The 21985-nt window shown below is 44.2% G+C and overlaps 1 protein-coding gene across 1 annotated transcript in view; it reads right to left on the bottom strand.

Moving 5' to 3' along the window:
* Nucleotides 1-292: 292 nt before the first annotated feature.
* The window catches only part of GABRR3 (gamma-aminobutyric acid type A receptor subunit rho3), a 45452-nt gene continuing 23759 nt past the window's right edge, over nucleotides 293-21985 (bottom strand). Inside the window, exons 5-9 of the mRNA XM_039491082.1 lie at nucleotides 20991-21073; nucleotides 17870-18010; nucleotides 8906-9058; nucleotides 2986-3182; nucleotides 293-2157 (exon numbers count right to left, since the gene is read on the bottom strand). Of these exons, the coding sequence (XP_039347016.1) occupies nucleotides 1855-2157; nucleotides 2986-3182; nucleotides 8906-9058; nucleotides 17870-18010; nucleotides 20991-21073 (877 nt within the window). The 3' untranslated portion in view covers nucleotides 293-1854. The remainder of the gene's footprint in view (nucleotides 2158-2985; nucleotides 3183-8905; nucleotides 9059-17869; nucleotides 18011-20990; nucleotides 21074-21985) is intronic.

The following is a 21985-nucleotide window of genomic DNA, read 5'->3' as shown; positions in this document are numbered from 1 at the left end:
ACATAAATCTGCTCAGCCTGATGCCTCATGTACCAATACTAAAGCTTTGTTGTAGAATCTGTGTGTCCTCTGGCTTCACTTTCCCAACACTGTCATTCCAACTGCACAGTTCTGCTTTCCATGACAGGATTCCCTGGACCAGTATCAAACAATATTAGCGCTGATAATTTGTTTGGCAGTAAAGTGGTTGCCAAAAAACCCCACTCACTCATGGATCTCAGTCACCCTGTGTGCAGTGATTCACCAACTTTTCCAAATCCATATCTGGGATCTTGACAAATGCTTTTTGCAGAGTAGCAGACATCATCATTCTATGAACAAATAGTATCACAGCAGTGAAATCATACATGCCAGAAAGTGATTCATGTTTTCAACTTTATTTCCATTTCCTTTATTTTAACCCAGCAGTGGCAGGCATTTAGCTTTTGACATTTTCTACCAACACACATCTCCACATTGAATTCATTTTATTAATGAGAGACAAAAATTTCCTAGGGAGAGCGCTACTAATTTGGACAAGTCACACAAGTAATTCCACAATTACTTGATTCTTTTTTGCTGTTGCTAAACTGCTTTTTGCCATGGTGCCCTAGGTTTGACTCCCCATTGCCTGAACCAAAGGGAAATCAATGCAAGATTCTTTCTGGGGATTGACAGGATGAGAGAATGGGGCTCTGCTTGTGCATAACTTTTTCCTTTAATTTCCTCTGTGTTGTAGTTCTCACTCTCAGTGATCTTCAATACCTTGATCTAAGATCAGAATCATGGGACCAGGCAGCCATTCACAGCTTTGCCTCACCATAACTTTCAATCTCCAAGACCAAGATGTGAGATAAAAACCCAAACCGATGTGTACAAAAAAAAACAGAAGAGCCAGAATCTTGTAACAAGTGGGGATTTTTTTTCCTTTTCCTGTTATACAGTTTTCTAAAATCCCAGCCTTAAGAGTTCCAATCTGAATGATTTATGGAATCAGGAAGATAACTGCAGGTTTGTGTGAGGCTGAATTAGATGGGGTCCAAAATGAGTGACATACCTTGTAATGAAGTATAGTTGACAGGTCTGCTGCTTGTACCAGCCCATTCATCCAGCTAAGGGACTGCCCCTAGGCTACTAAAATATTGTCAACATTTCAAGGAATAATGATCTAAGGTCACTCCAAAACATGAGCGGCTGCATGGACGTCAGACAAAGCCTTAGGTTGTGTGAGGTCTTAATGATGTAACTCCATCCAGCTCACTTCCTGCCTGTGGCTGGTTCCCTATTCACTGCTCATCCATCATCCCCTTCCGCCAAGTTGCCATCCAAGCGCAAAGGCTACTGAGGTATATAGCAAACTGGCCAGCACAACAGGAATGCAGGAAGCTAAGAGAGAGAGGAGACATTTGGAGAAGAATTCTCATGTTGACTGCATCATACTTACCTGTGTCACAAATGGGGAATGAACAGAGAGGCTGCGTAGGGAGGAATGGTTACAGCATGCTAGACTGGGTAATACATTTAAGTCCCCTTTTACTGGAGCTGACAACTATTTAGCAGTGTGGTGCAAGGTCCCTTGATATGCAAATTCCTATGTAACTGTGGAAGTAGCCTGGGTAAGGCTACCACAGTGAAGCACTCAGTGGGCCAATTAAAAATCTTCTTACATTCAGAAGTTACAAAGCATGAAGAAGCCAGAATTATTTGGGGTTTTAATTCATAATTTTTCTGTCACCAAATCAACATCCTCTTGACCGATGTCTGAATCAATTTCAGAAACTTTTAAACATTTCTTCTATTTCTGTTGATTTTTTTAAAAACATAATTCTGCTATCCTTACATGCAAAATAGTGCATAGATTATAGTGTTTTCCTTTCATACATACAAACCCCAGTAAAAAAAGTTGAATACAATATACACAGTGGGAAATATAATCCTGGAATATGTGTCAATGACGTGATTGTTCTGCAAAATAATCCTGCCCACATTTCCTTTCAAGGATCTCTTCCTTTTTATGCGGGTTGCATCCAGGTTTGGGATGCTGGCCGCCCGTCCCCGGGCTGAGCTCTCTTCAGAGTGGACCGCAAAGGTGGTCATATCAATGTCAGCCTCATTGTCATGATAGCAGCCATCAAAGGCCATTGCTTGTACTGCATCAATGTTATACATTCCTGAAACCTGGCAACAGAGAATTATTGTGTGAGTAAGCAGCAGCCATTGGAGTGCTAAATAATGAAGCTTTATCCACTGAATAATCATCCACATGGAGGCTCTGTCTGCTAATGGATGTGCTAGATGGAAAAAAAATGTGGCTACCTCATAACATGAGCAAGTGAATACCTACCTGTGGGAATTGCTTAGTATCAGCAGGGCCATGTTAACTACAGCTAGGAGAACACCTCATAACATTTTCTATGAATGTTCTCTTGAATAAAACAGTGAATTAATTGGCGCTATATGAGCACGCTATGTGACCTCTCTCACCAATAAAAAATAACTAAAAGAAATTGGGGGAAGGGAGAAAGGAGAAATGGCCCTTCCTCTTCAGGAAGCAGGAGTAGGGAGACCCCGTTGGCCATCAGGATGTGGGGAGATCCCATCTCACTCGGGATCCCAGAATAAAGAAAGATGGGGCCCTCAACTACCGGGAATGAGGAGAAAGAGTTGATGGAGACCTTCCCTCTCAATGACCAGAAGGGGCAGAGAAAGTATGGACAGACTCTCACTCCCACCTCCCCAGGAGAGAAATAAAGGTATTGAGTCCCCTTATCTTCTCCCACCAGAAGAATCAGGGAAAGTAGACCTACTCAGGATCCAGGAGAGGGAACGTACCTTCCCTCCCATCAGCCAAGAGGAGGAAAGAATGGATAATCAATTAGTCACTGAGCAGAGACAAACACAGTCACAGCACACACGTCACAGAATGCAATGGCATGTTGCTGTATTTGGATTACTTTGTGGCTTCTGTGAGGCTGTCTGACGACAACAACACAAACACGTTTGTACCTTCCCTCTTTTTTTGAGTTGTTTTCTCTCTTCTGCGGTGGTGAGATAATTCACAGCTGCGTATTCGATGACGGACAGGAAGACAAAAAGAAAACTGATCCATAAGTATACATCCACAGCTTTTATGTAAGACACCTGAGGCATTGAGGCACTTACTCCTGTAATTATGGTTGACATGGTCAGCACAGTAGTTATACCTGCCAAAGAAAGAAGCGATTAACACAAAACAAGATCCAATTGTTATTTAACTGGCCACCAATTGCTTGATCAGCAAAGGTTTGTGGGTGCAACCAGTTGATCCCCCTTTCAACTCTTTGTACAGGCTATGAAATGTGGAGTGTACCATGAAGGGCCATTTTACAGGGCCTACCAAATACACCACCAGATTCATTAGGTCACCTCTGTGTTCATTCCATGGGAAATCTGATGATCACATAAAGGGCTACAATGTGCCTAGTCCTAGCTCTGCACGAGTATAAACAGAGAGGATGGTCCTTGTGATTCCATGTGAGGTCCAGGAAACCGAAGTACCAACAGCAGCACTAGAAAATGAGTAAGAACTGGAGTGAAGACAGGGCTGTGGTCAGCACACCTAGGCTGGTGCCAGGGACAGTGTGTCCAATGGATCCTGTTAAAAGTTGCAGAAGATGCCACCGCTGTGTGTGCTGGGCCTAATTCATTTCTCATTGACACCAGCGTTCATCAAGACTAAATCAACTGAAATCAGTGGAATTACATCAGTGTAAAACTAGCGTGAGGGGAATATGAGGCCTGTTGTGTCTACCTCAGGCATTATGCCTCTGGGAGCTACTACGGGAGCAATACGCTTTCCTATTCTCTTTCTCACTCCCTCCCTAAGCACAGCCAGTGCCTTAAAAAAAACACAATCAAGCCCAAACAATTTTCCCAATAATTCACTTTAGAAATTAGGAAGGTATTTTTTAGATTACTATGGCAGCTCCTTGACAAGCAGGTGGGAGGAGGGATGCCCCCCCCCACTCAATTCTAGCAACTGAGAAGAGACCCAAGAGATTCATTGTGTTGTACAATGACATTATGTCATGTAACATCAGTACAGTGTGAAGTGTCATGATGGCACATCATTGTCACACATTGACTCAAAGGAAAAAATAACACAACAGGACCTTGTGATCTAAGCTACATCTCTGCAACCCTAAGTGGTGAAGTGAGTCTCCAGCTGTTAAATACTGAGCGCTGCCTCTCTTTATTTTGGGTAGTGCACTGGCCACAATGGAAATGACTTAAAAGGGATGGGGACTGACTACATAGGAATTGCCATATCAGAACAGACCAACTGACCTTCACAGACTGATATCCTCTTTCCAATACTGCTCAGAGCCAGATGCTTCAGAGGGAAGTCTAACACATGCCACTATGCAATATCCCACAATGGGTTGTGGGGGGGTTATTTCTTCCTGACCTCTGTTGCTGATGAGGATATGGTCTGAAGGGCAAAGCCTTTTTTTTATCCTAATTAGGTAAATCAAGACTGGATATATTTATAAAAGATTTGCTTTAGCTCAAAACAGAGGTTATATGCTTGATGCTATTGTTGGGTGAAATTCTATGGCCTGTGTTATGCAGGAAATCAGACTAAATTATCATTAAATGGTCCCTTCTGGGCTTAAATGCTATGAATCTATGAACTCTAGATGCTTTAAACACAAAACAACTGAACCTTCTTTGTAATTTTTAATTATTGCCATAACAGTGGGACAAAATCAGCTGGTTTACACAGGCATAACTCAGGGCACAAGGCCACTGGTGTCAGAAAGTCAACCTTCGCTGGTGCAAGCCACTTGCAATCCCGTCTCAACTAGAGGATTAGAAGCTAACTATTGCAGTCCCAGTGGTGGGAGAGGCTGGCTGGGGATGGGATGTAGCCAAGATACGGTCTCCCACAGTATTCTTGACAGCAAGTAAAAGAAGTATGGGCTGGATGAATGGACTATAAGGTGGATAGAAAGCTGGCTAGATAGTCAGGCTCAACGGATAGTGATCAATGGCTCAATGTCTAGTTGGCAGCCGGTCTCAAGCAGAGTGCCCCAAGGGTCGGTCCTGGGGCCGGTTTTGTTCAAAATCTTCATTAATGATCTGGAGGATGGCGTGGATTGCACCCTCAGCAAGTTTGCAGATGACACTAAACTAGGAGGAGTGGTAGATATGCTGGAGAGTAGGGATAGGATACAGAGGGACCTAGACAAATTAGAGGATTGGGCCAAAAGAAATCTGATGAGGTTCAACAAGGACAAGTGCAGAGTCCTGCACTTAGGACGGAAGAATCCCATTCACTGTTACAGACTAGGGACCGAGTGGCTAGGAAGCAGTTCTACAGAAAAGGACGTAGGGGTTACAGTGGGCAAGAAGCTGGATATGTGTCAACAGTGTGTCCTTGTTGCCAAGAAGGCTAATGGCATTTTGGGCTGTATAAGTAGGAGCGCTGCCAACAGATCGAGGGACGTGATCATTCCTCTCTATTCGACATTGGTGAGGCCTCATCTGGAGTGCTTTGTCCAGTGTGGGACCCACATTACAAGAAGGATGTGGAAAAATTGGAAAGAGTCCAGCGGAGGGCAACAAGAATGATTCGGGGGCTGGAGCACATGACTTATGAGGAGAGGTTGAGGGAACTGAGATTATTTAGTCTGCAGAAGAGAAGAATGAAGGGGGATTTGATAGCTGTTTTCAACTACCTTAAAGAGGGTTCCAAAGAGGGTGGATCTAGACTGTTCTCAGTGGTACCAGATGACAGAACAAGGAGTAATGGTCTCAAGTTGCAGTGGGGGAGGTTTAGGTTGGATATTAGGAAAAACTTTTTCACTAGGAGGGTGGTGAAGCACTGGAATGGTTTACCTAGGAAACTCCTTCCTTAAAGGTTTTTAAGGTCAGGCTTGACAAAGCCCTGGTTGGGATGATTTTGTTGGGGATTGGTCCTGCTTTGAGCAGGGGGTCGGACTAGATGACCTCCTGAAGTCCCTTCCAACTCTGATATTCTATGATTCTATACATGTGGATTACTATCCATACTTGGTAGATGAACAGATGCCCTGCCCTTTATTCATATAATTATCTCATGTTATGCTGAATTTGCTTAGCTATTTTGCCTCAATAATGTTCTGTAGCAGTGGGCTCCAAAAGGTGATTATGCGTGTAAAAAAGTATTTATTTTTATCCATTGTAATGCCCTCATACTGCTGGATGCGGAGTGCCTACAACTCCCAATTCAATCAATAATTAGCAAAAATTAGCTATTTTTCATCAAAAGCTAATCAGAAACAATTCTGATCAGATTAATGACAGATGAGAATGTGGAACATAGTTTATGGGCATTTTGCCAAATGTTCCCATCTAAATATCATTTTGCCAGAAATGTTTCTATCAGCTCAGTGGTTTGAGCATTGGCCTGCTAAACCCATGGTTGTGAGCTTTGAGCAGGGGGTTGGACTAGATGACCTCCTGAGGTCCCTGAGGTCCCTTCCAACCCTATGATTCAATGCACAAGGCCTAATTCACCATTGTCCTACTCCAGTTTTCTGCTGGTTTAACTCTACTGAAATCTACAATGACTTTCTCTTCCCCTCTCTCATCTGCAAATTACTCAATTGAACACTGGAGTTCGAAATATACCATGTAAGAGGAAACCTATGTATTAAAAATGTATACACTTTAGGGAAACCAACGTGCATTGCATATATAGGACTACAGCTTTATAAAACGATCTAGTTTCCAAACCATTGCTGTTAAACCTGACTGGAAATTATCTAAGCTATTCTTCTCAGAATCTATAGGAATTCACATATAATTTAAAGAAAGAAAAGTGGTAACTTGCTAACTTCAGTAGATCACAGTCTTATCAACATTTTTAGATCACCTTTTGCGACTCAAGAATTTTTACTTTATAAAATAATGCATGACAGTTTTCCCATACATAAAGAGAAACAGGAGTTTCATTTATAGCAGTAGACAGGATATCTCCTAACAACTTTTCTTAGACCAACAAATAATTTATATCTTATCTTCTTATATATTATAAATTATTGATTGTTCCAATAAAAAAGAATGACATTCTTTACAGGTCTCCTTTTTTCCTCACGGATCAATATGGCGACAGAAAAACATTTTCTTTAGCAGATCTAACTCTAGTTGATGTTGTTATTTTACACTAGAGCTCTCAAGGTTTTCCCTTGTCTGAGAAGTATGACAAAACAATCAGCTTCTGAGATCAAAGATGCTCTGATAGTACAAATGAATAATGGGAACGCCACCATTAATTGTTAAACCTATAGAAATGGGACTCGGAAGCATTACGGGTACATTTGATAGAGCAATATGTCTCCTCCCAGATTCTCAAAGAGATGTTAATCTTGGGGGAAAAAACTGTATTAATTCCGAGGCCATTAGTGTTACTCTTCCATCAAAGACAGAGGTTTGAAATGATCTCAAGTGATCAATCGCTGGAGAAAATGATCATGTTATAAAAAGTGACAAGTTAGTTTCTTATACACCCAATCCTGTGAATGTTGAATCCAGAAGGGTGCATAGATCAGGCCTTTACTGAACAAAGTGTTAAGGCACCAAACGCAAAATTTTCAAAAGCACTTAAGTGACACAAGAGCCTAGGCGCTATTTTCAAAAGTGACTTAGGCACCAAGGCTCCGATGTGACTACCTGCATTGTTAGGCACCTAAATACCTTTGAAAATCTGGTCTTAAGCAGATTAGACACCTAACTCCCATTGATTTCAAGGAGGGAGTTAGGCACCTAGCGGGATTTTCAAAACCACCAAAATAGGTTAGGTACCTATCTGAATCTTTAGATGCCTAGATACCTTTGAAAATCAAGCCCTAAATACCTATGTCAACTTTTTACAATGAGACTTAGGTTCATAAGTAACGTAGGCACTTTTTAAAATTTTACCCCATGCATTTTAATACAACATAAATCATTTAGAAATGCAACATAACCCAACTCTAAATGAGAGAATCAAAATATTAAACTGCCTCACAGCACTATTCTATAGCACTTACAACATAGCTGAGAAACTGCTCACTTTGTGTGTGGAGGGAAATCATCCCTTTCCTAGAGTCCACACACAGGGACTCCTGTTTGCACAGATCTACATCTCCTATAGGGGGAGTATGATGTCAGCGGCCTCTGGGGCACTGCCAGCTGCCCAGGAACCCACTGAGAATCCTGCATGGGTTTGAGGATTCATACAAGTGTTGGAGGTGGGTTCGGGCCAGGCTGGCATGCATATTTTCCTCTCCTCCACTCCAAGTCCATATTAACTTTTCCTCAGAACTCCCTGCTCCTTCTGCATTACAGAACATCACCTTGCGGGGTGAGGAGGCGAATGGCTTTCCACGGGTATCTGTCAGAGGGATAAGTCCTGGCAGGACAGCCGCATTGCAGGCACACTTCTAGGCAGCTAGAAGGTGGGGGGGAAGGTCAATGGGCCCCTGAACTAGTGCAGAGTCACAAGTCCTCCACATGAATAGCCCCGTGCCTCCTAAATATTCTCCCCTCCCGACAAAATTTGCAGGATTTGGGAGGCCAGATTGCCTGCTTCGTCCACAGAGGAGCAATCTGATTCTTTGTGACAGCTGCATTTAAATGAAATTCCATGAGGGGAACCACACACAATGCCTCTCTCTCTAGTGCCCCATCACATGTTTTGTAGTACAATAAAACTGATTTGTGGAGTGCAAAATTCCCCCTTTCCAAGGGCAGAGGATGTATAAAGGGATGGATATGTGAGGATGAAAATGATGCTGTCACTCAGGCACCCATCTGATACGTGGCCACATATATACTGCAATCAGAACCCAGTTAAACTACCTAAAGCTCTCTTCCCTCTCCCTCCTATCCCTCTCCAAGACTAGATTGCAAAAAGGTTTACCCAGTGATACTCTGGCAGGAACAGCTCGTCTGTCAATCCAAAATGAAACCCAGGACAGCATCACCATCAGCATAGCTGGGAAATAGGATTGTAGCACAAAAAAGAAAATATGCCTTCTTAGGGCGAAGTTTATAAAAAGGCGGTTGTACCAACCTGTTGAAAGAAAGAGACCACAGAAAAAAAGAGATCAATGTTTTCATAAATATAAGCACTCTTCTGCCAAACCTCTGCTTTCCACTTTGCTTGCCCTTACATTATATTAGCATTCTAAGGAATAATAAATAAATACATAAATAAATAAAGCAAGCCTTCATTTTATATCATGACTTTAATCTCAAAGTGCTTTACAAACTGTTATCCACCCACCACTAAAATGGAGCTATGTCTGGAGTGAAACAAGTACAGCTGTTTAAAGGTGCAGAAAAATACTACTTTACAGTTGAGGACAGAAAATGAAAAAAAATTAAACTGAAACTTCTGGGAGAATACAGGCAGGCAGAATATATGTATCAAAAATGGAATTTGGCCAGGACAGGGAGACTGACATCCCTGCTCCCATGAAAAGTGTCATAGGGTCTTTTTATTGCTGCAAATGCTCAGAGCTGTTTTATGTTACAACAGTTTGGTTCCTTTTCTAGCACCAGGCGTGGATGCTGGTTTAGAACTGATTTCAGAGAGAAGAGTCAGTAACGTAGCTGGGGGGAGCGAGGCAGCGGCCGCTCTCCCACTGAGCACAAGTGGGGCCTTTTCAATTTCTTGGCGCCTTTTTAATTTTTACTCACCCAGCGGTGCTTTTACTGATGGGGCGGCGCTCCAGGTGTTTGGCGGCGGGTCCTTCACTCGCTCCGGGTGTGTTCGGTGGCACTGAAGGACCCACCAATGAAATGCCGCCAAAGACCTGCGGAGCGAGTGAAGGACCTGCCACCAAAGTGCCGCCAAAGACCAGGAGCCCCGCCCCGTCAGCAAAAGCACCACCTGGTGAGTAAAAGCGCCGCAGCAGGTGGCGCCTTTTTTGTGATCGCTCCCCCTGTTCATTCCACCTGGCTACACCACTGAGAAGAGCGCCACCCACTGAATTACCAGGGTGACATTCTGCAGCACTGGACGGTCCAGAGTTTAGAGACACATGGTGGGTGAGGTAATATCTTTTTTATTGCACCATCTTCTGTTTAGTCATAAACAAAGGAGGGTTAGTGGGTTATAGGTTGTTGCAATGAGCCATAAATCCAGTGTCTTTATTAAGTCTGTGATTTTTAGTGTCTAACAAAGTTCTGAAGGTTAGCTCCCAGGGTCATCTTTTAAAGGTGTTGTGCAGATTTCCTTTGAGGATGAGGACTGATAGGTCAGATATGGAGTGATTGTTTTGTGAAAAGCATTTCCCCACAGGTGACATGGTGTTTTTGTCTTCTATCATTTTTCTGTGAGAGCTCATTCAAGAGCATACCGATTGTCTCATTTCACCCACATAGCTGTTATGGGGACATTTAGTGCACTGGATGAGGTACACCACATGTTGTGATAGGCGTGGGTAGCACCATGGATCTTGAATGGTGTGTTGTGGATGGGTACTGGTCACCTTAGCAGAGGCGATATGTCTGCAGGTTTTGCATCTTTTGTTATTGGAGGGTCCGGTGCACGGTGCTGCTTTGAGTTGGTGGTTCCTGATCCGTGGGGAGCTTGGTTCTGATGATGAGCTTAAGGAGGTTGGGGGGTTGTTTGAAGGCCAGAAGTGGGGGTTCAGGAAAGATTTTTTTCTGGATGGGATCCCCATGAGTAATTGTTTAAAGACACCCCATATGGGTTCAATTGAGGGGTGATAGGTGACAACTAGGGGTGTGGTGTTTTTTTCTTTCCCATATTGAAGCAAGTTCTCCTTTGTTCTAAGACTGCAGAGGTGTTAACTTCCCACTTCACCTTGAACAGTCTCTTACAACACATTAACTCCTTATACTAAACAATCTATCCCGCCTTGTATTTAGCTGTGATACTCCAAGTATCTTTCCTACACCCGAAGAAGAGCTCTGTGTAAACTCGAGAGCTTGTCTCTTCCACCAACACAAGTTGGTCCAATAAAAGATGTTATTGCACCCACTTTGTCTCTCTAGTATCCTGGGACCAACCAGGCTACAACAACACTAGGAACAACAGTGAATTTAGAGTACAGAGTGAGGTTAAAAGAAGACAGAAATGGTTGGAAAGCCAGAACCTGCCTTTGCAGTGAGAATATAGGCATGAATTAGATTGTAGTAGAACACTCGTGCCAGTTTAAAGAGCTTTTTTAGGAATTTATCACCTGATAATAACAATCCAATCTAAAATTAAACATAGCCTACATGGTTTTAGCCTGGGATAGGATTTTTATTTAAAAAAGAATAATTGCTTCAGAACTATGGTCCAAACTGGCTCCTCCTTTGCAGAACCCCTGGGGAGGGGAAAGAGAGGCAGGAGAATTCTGAGAGCTTTATTTCATGGAGTTCCTTGCAAAATGTTCCCAAAATGGGGAGAATTTAAAGGATGGTGGAGTGAGGAAGGGATGAGGACTTCCAAACCGGTGGATAACGGGGATCTACAGGGAAGGACAACCCAGATCTGTGTTAGCAGGAGATGTCCAGGGGTATGTCTACACTGGAGCCAGGATCCAGCCTCCCAGCATGGGAAGACAGACTCACAATAGCAGGGCTGAAGCTAGTGCACTAAAAAATAGCAGTGTGGATGCTGCAGTTCGAATTCTCAATCCCACCTGACCCACTAGGCTTAAGAGCCTGAGTGGCCGCATGAGCCTCAACTGCCGCATAGCTAGTTTTATCACGATAGCTTGAGCCCTGCTAATGCAAATCTGTCTACCCAAGCTGAGAGGCTCGCACCCTGCTGCAATGTATATATACTCTATAGGAACAGCTTCTGTCTCTGTTCAGCAGTCCTCTGGCCCCTTCTGCCAGGAGTGCTCCTATCAGAGTCACACCACCATTGGTGTCCCCCTGCACTTGCTCAGTAATGTTATTAGCTTAAGAGGAGCTGTTCTGCATTTAATAACCATCTTCCATGAGAAAGGAAAGGAAAGGAAGAAAAAAATACAGCATCCTATAATAAATTCCAGGCAAATCAAAGCTAAAGTGCAGTTATATTCTGACAAGTGACTACATGAAAAAGGCCCCATTTTACTCAACAGATTTGCTCCTTGTGTGTATTCAGTCATATCTCATTGATTTCAGTGACAAAAATACACCTTTCCTGCTTTTAATTATTTTACCCTGCAGAGCCAGCACTTCATAAACACATGTGTTTATTAAGTTCCAATCAGTTACACCTTTGCAAACTCACTGCAGACTAGGGGTTTGCACAGGTATCACTGATGGCCTGATCTAAAGGCAATGAAGTTGCACACGTGCCACTGAGGGCCTCATTGGTCCTGCAGAACTTTTATTAAATGATGAAGGTGAAATAAGGTGAAGGTGAAAAATGACCCAGCTTGACTTTCAGAGCCCAGCTTCACTGTGGGGTGCCAGCAGTAATGGAAGAAACCCTCAATCTTTCTCCTAGTAAAATGAGCACAATGACGTGGATATCAGTGAGGTGCAACAAATATGGAGCTCCACACTGACATTCACATGGACACTTTTCAGGTTAAAGATGCTCTTTAAGTCTGGAATCCTGCCTTTAGCTTACACTGTTTTATGTCACTTTTTCACAAGAGCCAAAGCTAAGGATGAAGTGTCCATGCAAACTATGAATTTTTCCAGGTTTAGCTAGATGGCATCACAACCTCAATACTAATTACAAATATTGCTGAATTTAATAGCAGATATTAAAGTGCAAACATTGCAGTTTTAAATGAATTTTATCTAAAGGTTGAAAAGAAGCTCTCCTATAAATAAATCGCTTTCCTGCATGTCTTAAAGCCTTTTATTAAGCTTTACCTCTACTCCATTAATAAGCTTTGATAATTGAGGCGGAACATACTCACTGAAATGAACTGATTCACAGTAGATACTATAGCACATGCAGCATGCATATTATTTTTGCCAGTTTTAAAAAATACTGTGACTGTATTTAGGTACAGAAGTTTTTCAGTATTTAGGATCACATGCACAATACATAGAAGATTAAAAAAACCAGCCGTGGATGAATTCATGACCATAATACTCTCAAAAGGTCCTGAACTCTTTTCAGGTTATGAATAGTGCCAGAACCACAGGAGGAAATTAAGACTCATAGTTTGGGGCAGATATTTATATTGAAACAAGATTGCACTGGGGTCTCCATAAATATTTTTATGATGTAGAGGAGGGATTTTCCTCTGAAACTTTTTGTTAAACACGAAAAATTTAGTGAGCAATTAATGCTGAGTTAGAATCGTTGTTAGTGCTCTGCATACCCGTTCCTTAAGGTCAGCTGTGCTGTGGAAGCATCATGATTACTGGATTGTTTTCACAACATTTCACAGCTAGCATTCAAAATTCATGAGTCAGGCCCATAGAGCCATAAGATTTTGGAAAAAGAATAGATTTGGGGTTCTTTTTATTTGCCTTCTAGGTTTTGAGCCTTCTGGGTTCATATTTTCAAGCTTTTTCTCTGCAACCAAGAGGGCTAGAAACTTACTTAAAAAGGGGGGGGGGGTTCTGAGATCCTCCTGTGCATAGGCGGCAGGTTTGTATAATTTTTGGTGGGGTCCAAAATGGTGGTGCCCCCCCACTCCCGCCCTGTAAGCCGATATAAAATGAAGCTACAACGCGTCAGTGCCACAAGATTACAAGGGTCAATTAAAAGTGGAAAGTCAGAAGCAGCACTTGCCTACTTCAATATACAGTATTATATTTTGTTGCACCTGTTGTGATGAAGTGGGAATGTTCTTAATATTTTCTCTGAATACTGTGTGGGTGCCTCAGTTTCCCCTGCAAGATGCCAACTGAAGGTGTTGGGGACAAAGAGATCAGGTGGCCTCCTTGTCCGGAAGAGACACAGAGGCCAGAGGAGGAAGTGTCAGTTTGGAGGTGGCTGGGGAAATGGGGAGAGACCCAGAACTTGGTTCTGGGCTCCCCACCCCCTAAGATGGACCTGACAGAGGGGTTCTGTTTTCTGTACCAACAAGCTCTGTTTAAACTGTGTTCCCGTCATCTAATAAACCTTCTGTTTTACTGTCTGGCTGAGAGTCACATCTGACTACGGAGTTGGGGTGCAGGGCCCTCTGGTTGCCCCAGGACCAGCCTGGGCAGACTCACTTTGGAAAGTGCATGATGTGGAAGGGCATGCTGAATGCTCTGAGGTCAGACCCAGGAAGGTGTAAGCTTCTTGCCCTGGAGACAGTCTGCTCAGAGAGAGGAGGCGCCCCCAGAGTCCTGACTGGCTTTGTATGGAGTTGTTCCAAAGCATCCCAGCATCCCCTTCCACACCATGCACTTCCCAGAAGTCCGCACAGGCACTGACACTCCCTCCTCCGGCCTTTGTCTCTTTTCCAGGCATTAGGAGGCCACCTGATCTCTCTGTTCTCCAACACCTTCAGTTGGCACCTTGCAGGGGAAACTGATTTGGGAGAAATGAAGTAAAAGCTGCCCAAACCGAGCTTGAGCACTCCTGAATTTTGAGGTGTTCAAATCTGGAAGGCAGGTGCTGGGGGTGGGAGAGGGCTGTGGGCTCCATGGGGGAGATGGCAGCAACTGTCTGGAGCTGCACGGAGCCAGACACGCTGGTCTGAGTGGCACAGTAAGCGGTTTGGGGGTTGGAGAAGAGGTAGGGGGTTCCGGGGGGCAGTCAAGGGAAAAGGAGCAGGGGGTTGGATGGGGCAGAGGTTCGAAGGGGCAGTCAGGGGACAGGCAGCAATTGGATAGGCATGGGAGTCCAGGAGGTTTATCAGGGGACAGGTAGGGGGTGTGGTCCTGGGGGGGGGAAGTTGGGTGGGGTCTCAGGAGGGGGCAGCTGGGGACAAGGAGAAGGGAGGTTTAGATAGGGGCTGAGGTCCCAAGGGGCAGTTAGGGGCAGGGGTCTCAGGAGGGGGTAATCGGGGAACAAGGAACAGTGGTGCTTAGATAGGGGGTGGAGGTCCTGGGGGGCAGTTGGGGCAGGGGAGGGGGCAATCAGCGGCCAGGGGCTGGGATTCAAAGGGCTCTGGGCTGCTGGAGCCGCGGGGATCCCAGAGCCCTTTAAATCCCAGACGCGGCGGGGAATCAGAGGGCTCTGGGCTGCCCGCTGCGGTGGGGAGCCCAGAGCCTTTTAAATCCCAGCCGCAGCGGGGAGTCAGAGGGCTCTAGGCTGCCTGCTGCGGCGGGGAGCCCAGAGCCCTTTAAATCTCAGCCGCTGCTGGGATTTAAAGGGCTCTGGGCTGCCTGCAACCGCGGGGAGCCCAGAGCCTTTTAAATCCCAGCCGCGGCCGGGAATCAGAGGGCTCTGGGCTGCCAGCTGTGGCGGGGAGCCCAGAGCCCTTTAAATCTCAGCCGCGGCTGGGATTTAAAGGGCTCTGAGCTGCCTGCAACCGCGGGGAGCCCAGAGCCTTTTAAATCTCAGCCACGGCTGGGATTTAAAGGGCTCTGGGCTGCCTGCAGTGCGGGAGCTCAGAGCCTTTAAATCCCAGCCGCTGCCGGGAATAACAGGGCTCTGGGCTGCCTGCAGCCGCGGGGAGCCCAGAGCCTTTTAAATCCCAGCCGCGGCTGGGATTTAAAGGGCTCTGGGCTGCCTGCAGCCGCGGGGAGCTCAGGAGCTCAGAGCCTTTTAAATCCCAGCCGCGGCTGGGATTTAAAGGGCTCTGGGCTCCCTGCAGCCGCGGGGAGCTCAGGAGCTCAGAGCCTTTTAAATCCCAGCCGGGGCTGGGATTTAAAGGGCTCTGGGCTGCCTGCAGCCGTGGGGAGCTCAGAGCCTTTTAAATCCCAGCCGCGGCCGGGATTTAAAGGGCTCTGGGCTGCCTGCAGCCGCGGGGAGCTCAGAGCCTTTTAAATCCCAGCCGGGGCTGGGATTTAAAGGGCTCTGGGCTGCCTGCAGCCGTGGGGAGCTCAGAGCCTTTTAAATCCCAGCCGGGGCCGGGATTTAAAGGGCTCTGGGCTGCCTGCAGCCGCGGGGAGCTCAGAGCCTTTTAAATCCCAGCCGCGGCCGGGATTTAAAGGGCTCTGGGCTGCCTGCAGCCGCGGGGAGCTCAGAGCCTTTTAAATCCCAGCCGGGGCCGGGATTTAAAGGGCTCTGGGCTGCCTGCAACCGCGGGGAGCTCAGAGCCTTTTAAATCCCAGCCGCGGCCGGGAATCAGAGGGCTCTGGGCTGCCCGCTGCGGCGGGGAGCCCAGAGCCTTTTAAATCCCAGCCGCGGCTGGGATTTAAAGGGCTCTGGGCTGCCGGCAGCGCAGAGCAGGGGAGAAACCTAGCTCCAAATATTGCTGGAGCAGAGCCCCTGTCTGTGAATATTCCTGGGGCTAAAGCCCCAGGAGCCCATATAAGTTGGCGCCCATGCTCCTGTGATCACCTGGCTCCAGGAGCTTTAAAAAAAAGACCAAATAGCGCAAGAGCTGGCAACACTGCCACTGCTCTACATGCCCCCTTTCTACAGGGTCTTCTTTAGAAACCAGTATTTTAGATACTATATGGCACCTCTGTGTTATACAGACCACGTGTTTCATATGTAGTGTAATTCAAAAAAACTGGGAGCCAGAGTGAAGACAGATCCATTGTGAGCAAATAGATCAGTCAGTTTATAATTCTAGGTTTTCTTAGTGGAAATGATAATGCTCATCATTATTGTGATGTTGTGCAGTCTATATGGTTTTATAAAAATGTAATAATAAGTGACTATAATGTAACTGAGATATGCTTCATGCAAAAGGTCTCTTGTAAAAGGTATCATTACAAAGTTTATAATCTACTGAGTGGGATCATCCTATTTGTATAAATGTACCACTCTTGTATCTGAAACTAGAAATATAACTCTGAGGGCCTATCGTAATTATGTAAAGTGTGGGCCATGAATGGTGGTTTGGAATCTTGATGACTCCCATTAACTAGGACCATTGTCTGCAAATGGCTGTGTTTCACCTGTAAGTCCTCCTGTATAAGTGTGTGCTGGCAAGTGGGTAATGAAGTCTTGCAGTGACATGTGATCATGTCACCTGAACTGGAATCCATCTTTAACCTGGTGTCTTTCCATTGAGAAGGAGGGGGTGGGAACTCACAGAGGGACAAAAGGATTACCGCCTTATCCAAAAGATATATAAAGGGGTGCAAGAGAACAAAGAGAGGAGGGAGCCATCATGAAGAATCCCCTAGCTACCATCTAAGCTGGGACAAGAGCTGTACCAGGGGAAAGAATTGTGCCCAGGCCTGGAAGGTGTCCTGTCTGAGAAAAAACCTACTGAAACATCTCTGAGGGTGAGATTATCTGTATTCAGTTTGATTAGACATAGATTTGCGTGTTTTATTTTATTTTGTCTGGTGACTTACTTTGTTCTGTCTCTTACTACTTGGAACCACTTAAATCCTATTTTCTGTATTTAATAAAATCACTTTTTACTTATTAATTAACTCAGAGTATGTGTTAATACCTGGGGGAGCAAACAGCTGTGCATATCTCTCTATCAGTGTTATAGAGGGCGAACAATTTATGAGTTTACCCTTTATAAGCTTTATACAGGGTAAAACGGATTTATTTGGGTTTAGACCCCATTGGGAGTTGGGCATCTGGGTGTTAAAGACAAGCACACTTCTGTGAGCTGTTTTCAGGTGAACCTGCAGCTTAGGGGCAGGTAATTCAGACCCTGGGTCTGTGTTGGAGCAGACGGGAGTGTCTGGCTCAGCAACACAGGGTGCTGGAGTCCTGAGCTGGCTGGGAAAACAGGAGCGGAGGTAGTCTTGGCACATCAGTTGGCAGCTCCCAAGGGGGTTTCTGTGATCCAACCAGCAACAATTATCTATTAATAGTAAAATAAAATGTAAAAGTATATGCTGTATGGTTGAGCTAGGTGTTTATCTTCTAATGCCAACAAGCATACTATACCAGTACTGCTGTAGAAAGCTAGTCCACTAGAAGCACTGAACTCTTCAATGAAAAACTGGGATAGGGAGATCTGCTCATCCGTGGTCAGCGACTCATTCCCATGTTTCCAGTACAGCATCAGATCATCTTCATTATAAGCATCTAAGAGAAAATAAAAGCTAAATTACCAACTCTGCTAGGCTGAGGCTTCCACTTGTTTCATCGGGGACAGCACATTAACTCAAGCTGGTTGGAAAAATTTTAACGAAACATTCTTGTGTCGGAATTTGCCAATTCATCGATATCTAAATGTTTCACAGGGATTATTCAATTTTGACAAAGTTCTGATGGAACCCAGCCAGAGTCACGATGGAATCCTGCCTTTCCTTCCAGCTCACCTGCCTGGCTCCTCAGCAGCACTGGGACCCTACTGGGATCTGCAACTCTGGGGCAGCCCATCCAGCAAACTGCCCCAGACCTGGGACTCCTTTCCCTGTCGCAGAGAATTTTGAAATTTTTGCTTTTCAGTCCAAATCAGAATGAAACCATATTTTTCAATATTGAAATTCTCTGCAAAATGGAATTCCCTTTCTCCACCCAGCTCCACAGCTTCTATAGGCCTTGGTTAGGGGTGGGCAAATAAGGCCAGGTGAGATAAAAATTGCCCCTATAAAATATAAACTATTTGACAGTGGCAAAACATAAACAATTTTTTTATGGCTTGAATAAATTCAGTCAGTTGATTCCTACAGTCTCTCGTTTTTGTGCGTCTTTGCTCTCTCTTTTTTCAGCCTAGTCCATAAAGCAGAAGTTTCACAATATCACAAGAGGCCAAATTCTGAAGCCGTTACTCAATTTTAACTTGGTCCTTACTCAGGTAAAATTCCCTTCAAAGTCAACAAGATTTTTGACTGAGCAAGGACGTCAGGATTTGGCCCAGGGTATTTCCAGCCTAGCTAGAACCAGGAGCAAGCTCAAGTCTCACGAGAGAGGCTTTCTTGGGATAACCAAAGAGTTCAGATACATTTTGGTGATTAGTTGAACTTTTGAGGCTTATCTGTAGTAAAACCTTTGCAGCAATTCTCCCAACACTGGTTTGGATTTGTATCTTGGCTATGGAAATGTACTAGATGCACACAGTGAGCTCACACTTGGGATGGGGGGGAACCTCTGCTAATTGCTGCCTACGGGATTGATCCCATAACCACTCCATGTACAGAACTTCCACTGAAGTTAAGGTAATTCAACATGTTTCGCAGCTGCTGGATTGAACTCTAAGGGCCTGCTCCTACACCCACTGAAATCAATGGGAGGTTTGCCATTGATTTCAGCATGAGTAGATGCAATGCTGGCAGACCAGGTGCCAGCTTCTGCCAAGACCCCTGGCCCTTGCTGAACACTGACAAATTCAGAGCCAGGAACCAGTTAGTATTGTTAAAACAGATATTAGAGTTAAAAGAATGTGTTTAGACTTTAAGAAATGCTGATAGGATGCTGCATGTATTCCTCTTACTTATAATATCTGTATCCCATGTTACAGGGTAATATTTATGTGTTTGCTCTGTAACTACAAAAATGTTTGCTAAGGGCAGGTCTACGCTTAAAATGATGTGCTGCTGTAGAGCTTTAATGAAGAGAGCTCTCCCATCGTCGTAGTTAACCCACCTCCCCGAGAGGCGGTAGCTATGCTGATGGGAGAAGCTCTATCGGCGACACAGAGCTGTCTACACAGGGGTATAACTGTGTCACTCAGGAATGTGGATTTTTCACACCCCTGAGCGAGGTAGTTAAACCTATATAGGTCTGTAATGTAGACTAGATTTAATCCTGCAAACCCCCATAGTCAGGAGAGAAGCATTACCACGTGGGAAATACTAGTTTATCACAAGAGGTGTCATCTTCTCCCCAACAAAGGAAGGCCTGTAGGCACCAGACACACCATTGGGGAACATCAGGGGACAAAAAGGACTTTGTTGATTGCTTCTCTGACACCCATGAAGAGGGTACGGGCACAAGCCCTCATCCCATCACCGCTTGAATGCTGGGGGAAGGGAATAAAAATCCCTGTTAAGAAGAAATTATCATCACTATGCTGCTTAGAATTCGGAGAGAACAATATTTCTAAGCATAAGCAAGAGATTCCCAATAGGTATAGTTTGTTAGTCCTAAAGGACATACAGAGCTTGTATATATAGCAGCTACTATTTGGGAACCTAAGACTGTAACTCATTTGTGTGTGTTTGCACCTTCTTTAACCTTGTAAATAACTCTCTGATTTCTTGTTCCTAGTTAATACACCTTTTAGTTAGTTTATTACAGGACTGACTACAAGAGTTGTTTTCGGTGAGAGATCTAAGGTAGAACTAACCTGGGGTAAGTGACTGGTCCTTTGGAACTGGGACTAACCTGACTATTGTTGTGATTTTTAGTGTAAGGGACCATCTATCACAAAGGCAGGCTTGCCTGCCTGGCAAGATAGACCAGAGTGCCGAAGGGGACTGTCTGTGACTCCATGTTAAGGTTGTTAGAGTGCTTATGGAGTTCCCATTTGATATTTGGTTGGTGAAATCTAATTACAGAATACCAATTGGGGGGTTGTGCTCTGCTTCTTCACAGTTTGCCCTGAGGTTGGCACCCATGTTTGTGAGCCACTTTGGGCAACCTGACAGTAGGTTCAGGCCTAAATCAGCTCTAATGTCTGGCTACCATTATCAGGCATAACATTCGGTGATGTACTTAGAGACTGCAGTTTGTATGGTTTTTACTAGTCACCAGGAGAACAAGATCTAGAAGCCTTTGTATTCTGTTGTTATTCACAAGTACTTGCATATCACCTTTAAAAATGAATCATGCTGAAGGACAAATGACTCCATCTTTCAACCTACTATTCTCCATGCCTTAGAAGTAGGCAGGAGCATCTTTACCTTTCTTGAATATTCAGTGTTCTATGGGGGGTTATTCCCAAAAGTCCCCAGAAAGGCTGGTGTTCTGTATGTGTAGACTGAAAGGCTCAGGTCACATGTCTTCCAAAGTAAGTGTAGAAAGGCATCTAGCAAGGGGGAATTACTATGACATAAATGAATTGTGGGTAAGGAGACACATATAATGAATATATATGGTACCATGATTGAGTCAAACTTACAACTTTCCAGTTCTAAAGAGCAGTTCTGAGTGTCCAGAGGGAATCGGCTGAAATCCATAAAACACATGGAAGAAACTGTAATCCTACAATAAGGACCAGAAAACAATTGTTTAAGGTATTTTTCACTAATTCCTAAAAGGAATTTGTGACTTTGTAGACATCTTATTGTGGACCCTGGAGTCACTGAGGGGTTTCAAAAGTTTTCTAATTTTTGGCTTTTTGAATTACATATTCTAAAATCTCTTTTTTGATTAAAAGGTAAATCCAAACTAGTGGGAGACTTTTTAAAAAAACAGACAATATTTTCTTATTACTATTTCACCTCCAATTTTTAATCTCTCCATTGGCTGGCTCCCCATTTTCCACCACTGAAAGTTCATGTTGCTTCCTGTCACTTTTGAATTCTCCATAACTGGTTATACTTCAAAATTTACACCTTAACAAGACCAACAGGGGAAGTTCAGAATTCTTGGTGCTATTATTTCCAGTCTTTCTGACTCAAGAGCCAAGGAGACATCAGTACAGAGGATATTCTTCTGGAGGGTAATTTCACAACTAGAAAGGCTATAAAATATAATTCCATAAAAAGATAAACCCTGATTTTCAAGCTCCACCCACTCACACTGAGGACTGCACATAGAAAAATGCTTAATATTTTTTATGCATGCATGTTTGAAAATCATTCTAAAAAATGTAGGAAAATCCAAGCAAAGATGTTGATTCTGTCATTCCATCTGCTTTTCCATGAATGTGTGGAGGATCAGGGTCCCTGACATTATGGCCAATAAACCTAAATAAAAGGTTAGAGGCAGCAGTTCAAATATAAATACTGTATATAGTTCTAGTTATCGCTAAATTTCCCTGTGCTGTCACAGCCTGCTTGACATTTTGCTTTGATCTTCCAGTGGCAAACCCAAATTGAATTCTACTGTGCTTATAATTGAATGTCAATGACTCATGGCTGGTGACTGCACTGTGGATGGACGTTTACAAGT

Source organism: Mauremys reevesii, linkage group 1 (genome assembly GCF_016161935.1).
Source record: "Mauremys reevesii isolate NIE-2019 linkage group 1, ASM1616193v1, whole genome shotgun sequence".
NCBI classification, from domain to species: domain Eukaryota; kingdom Metazoa; phylum Chordata; order Testudines; family Geoemydidae; genus Mauremys; species Mauremys reevesii.
Note: the sequence above shows the minus strand (reverse complement) of the source record. Positions and strands in the feature narration are given on the sequence as shown.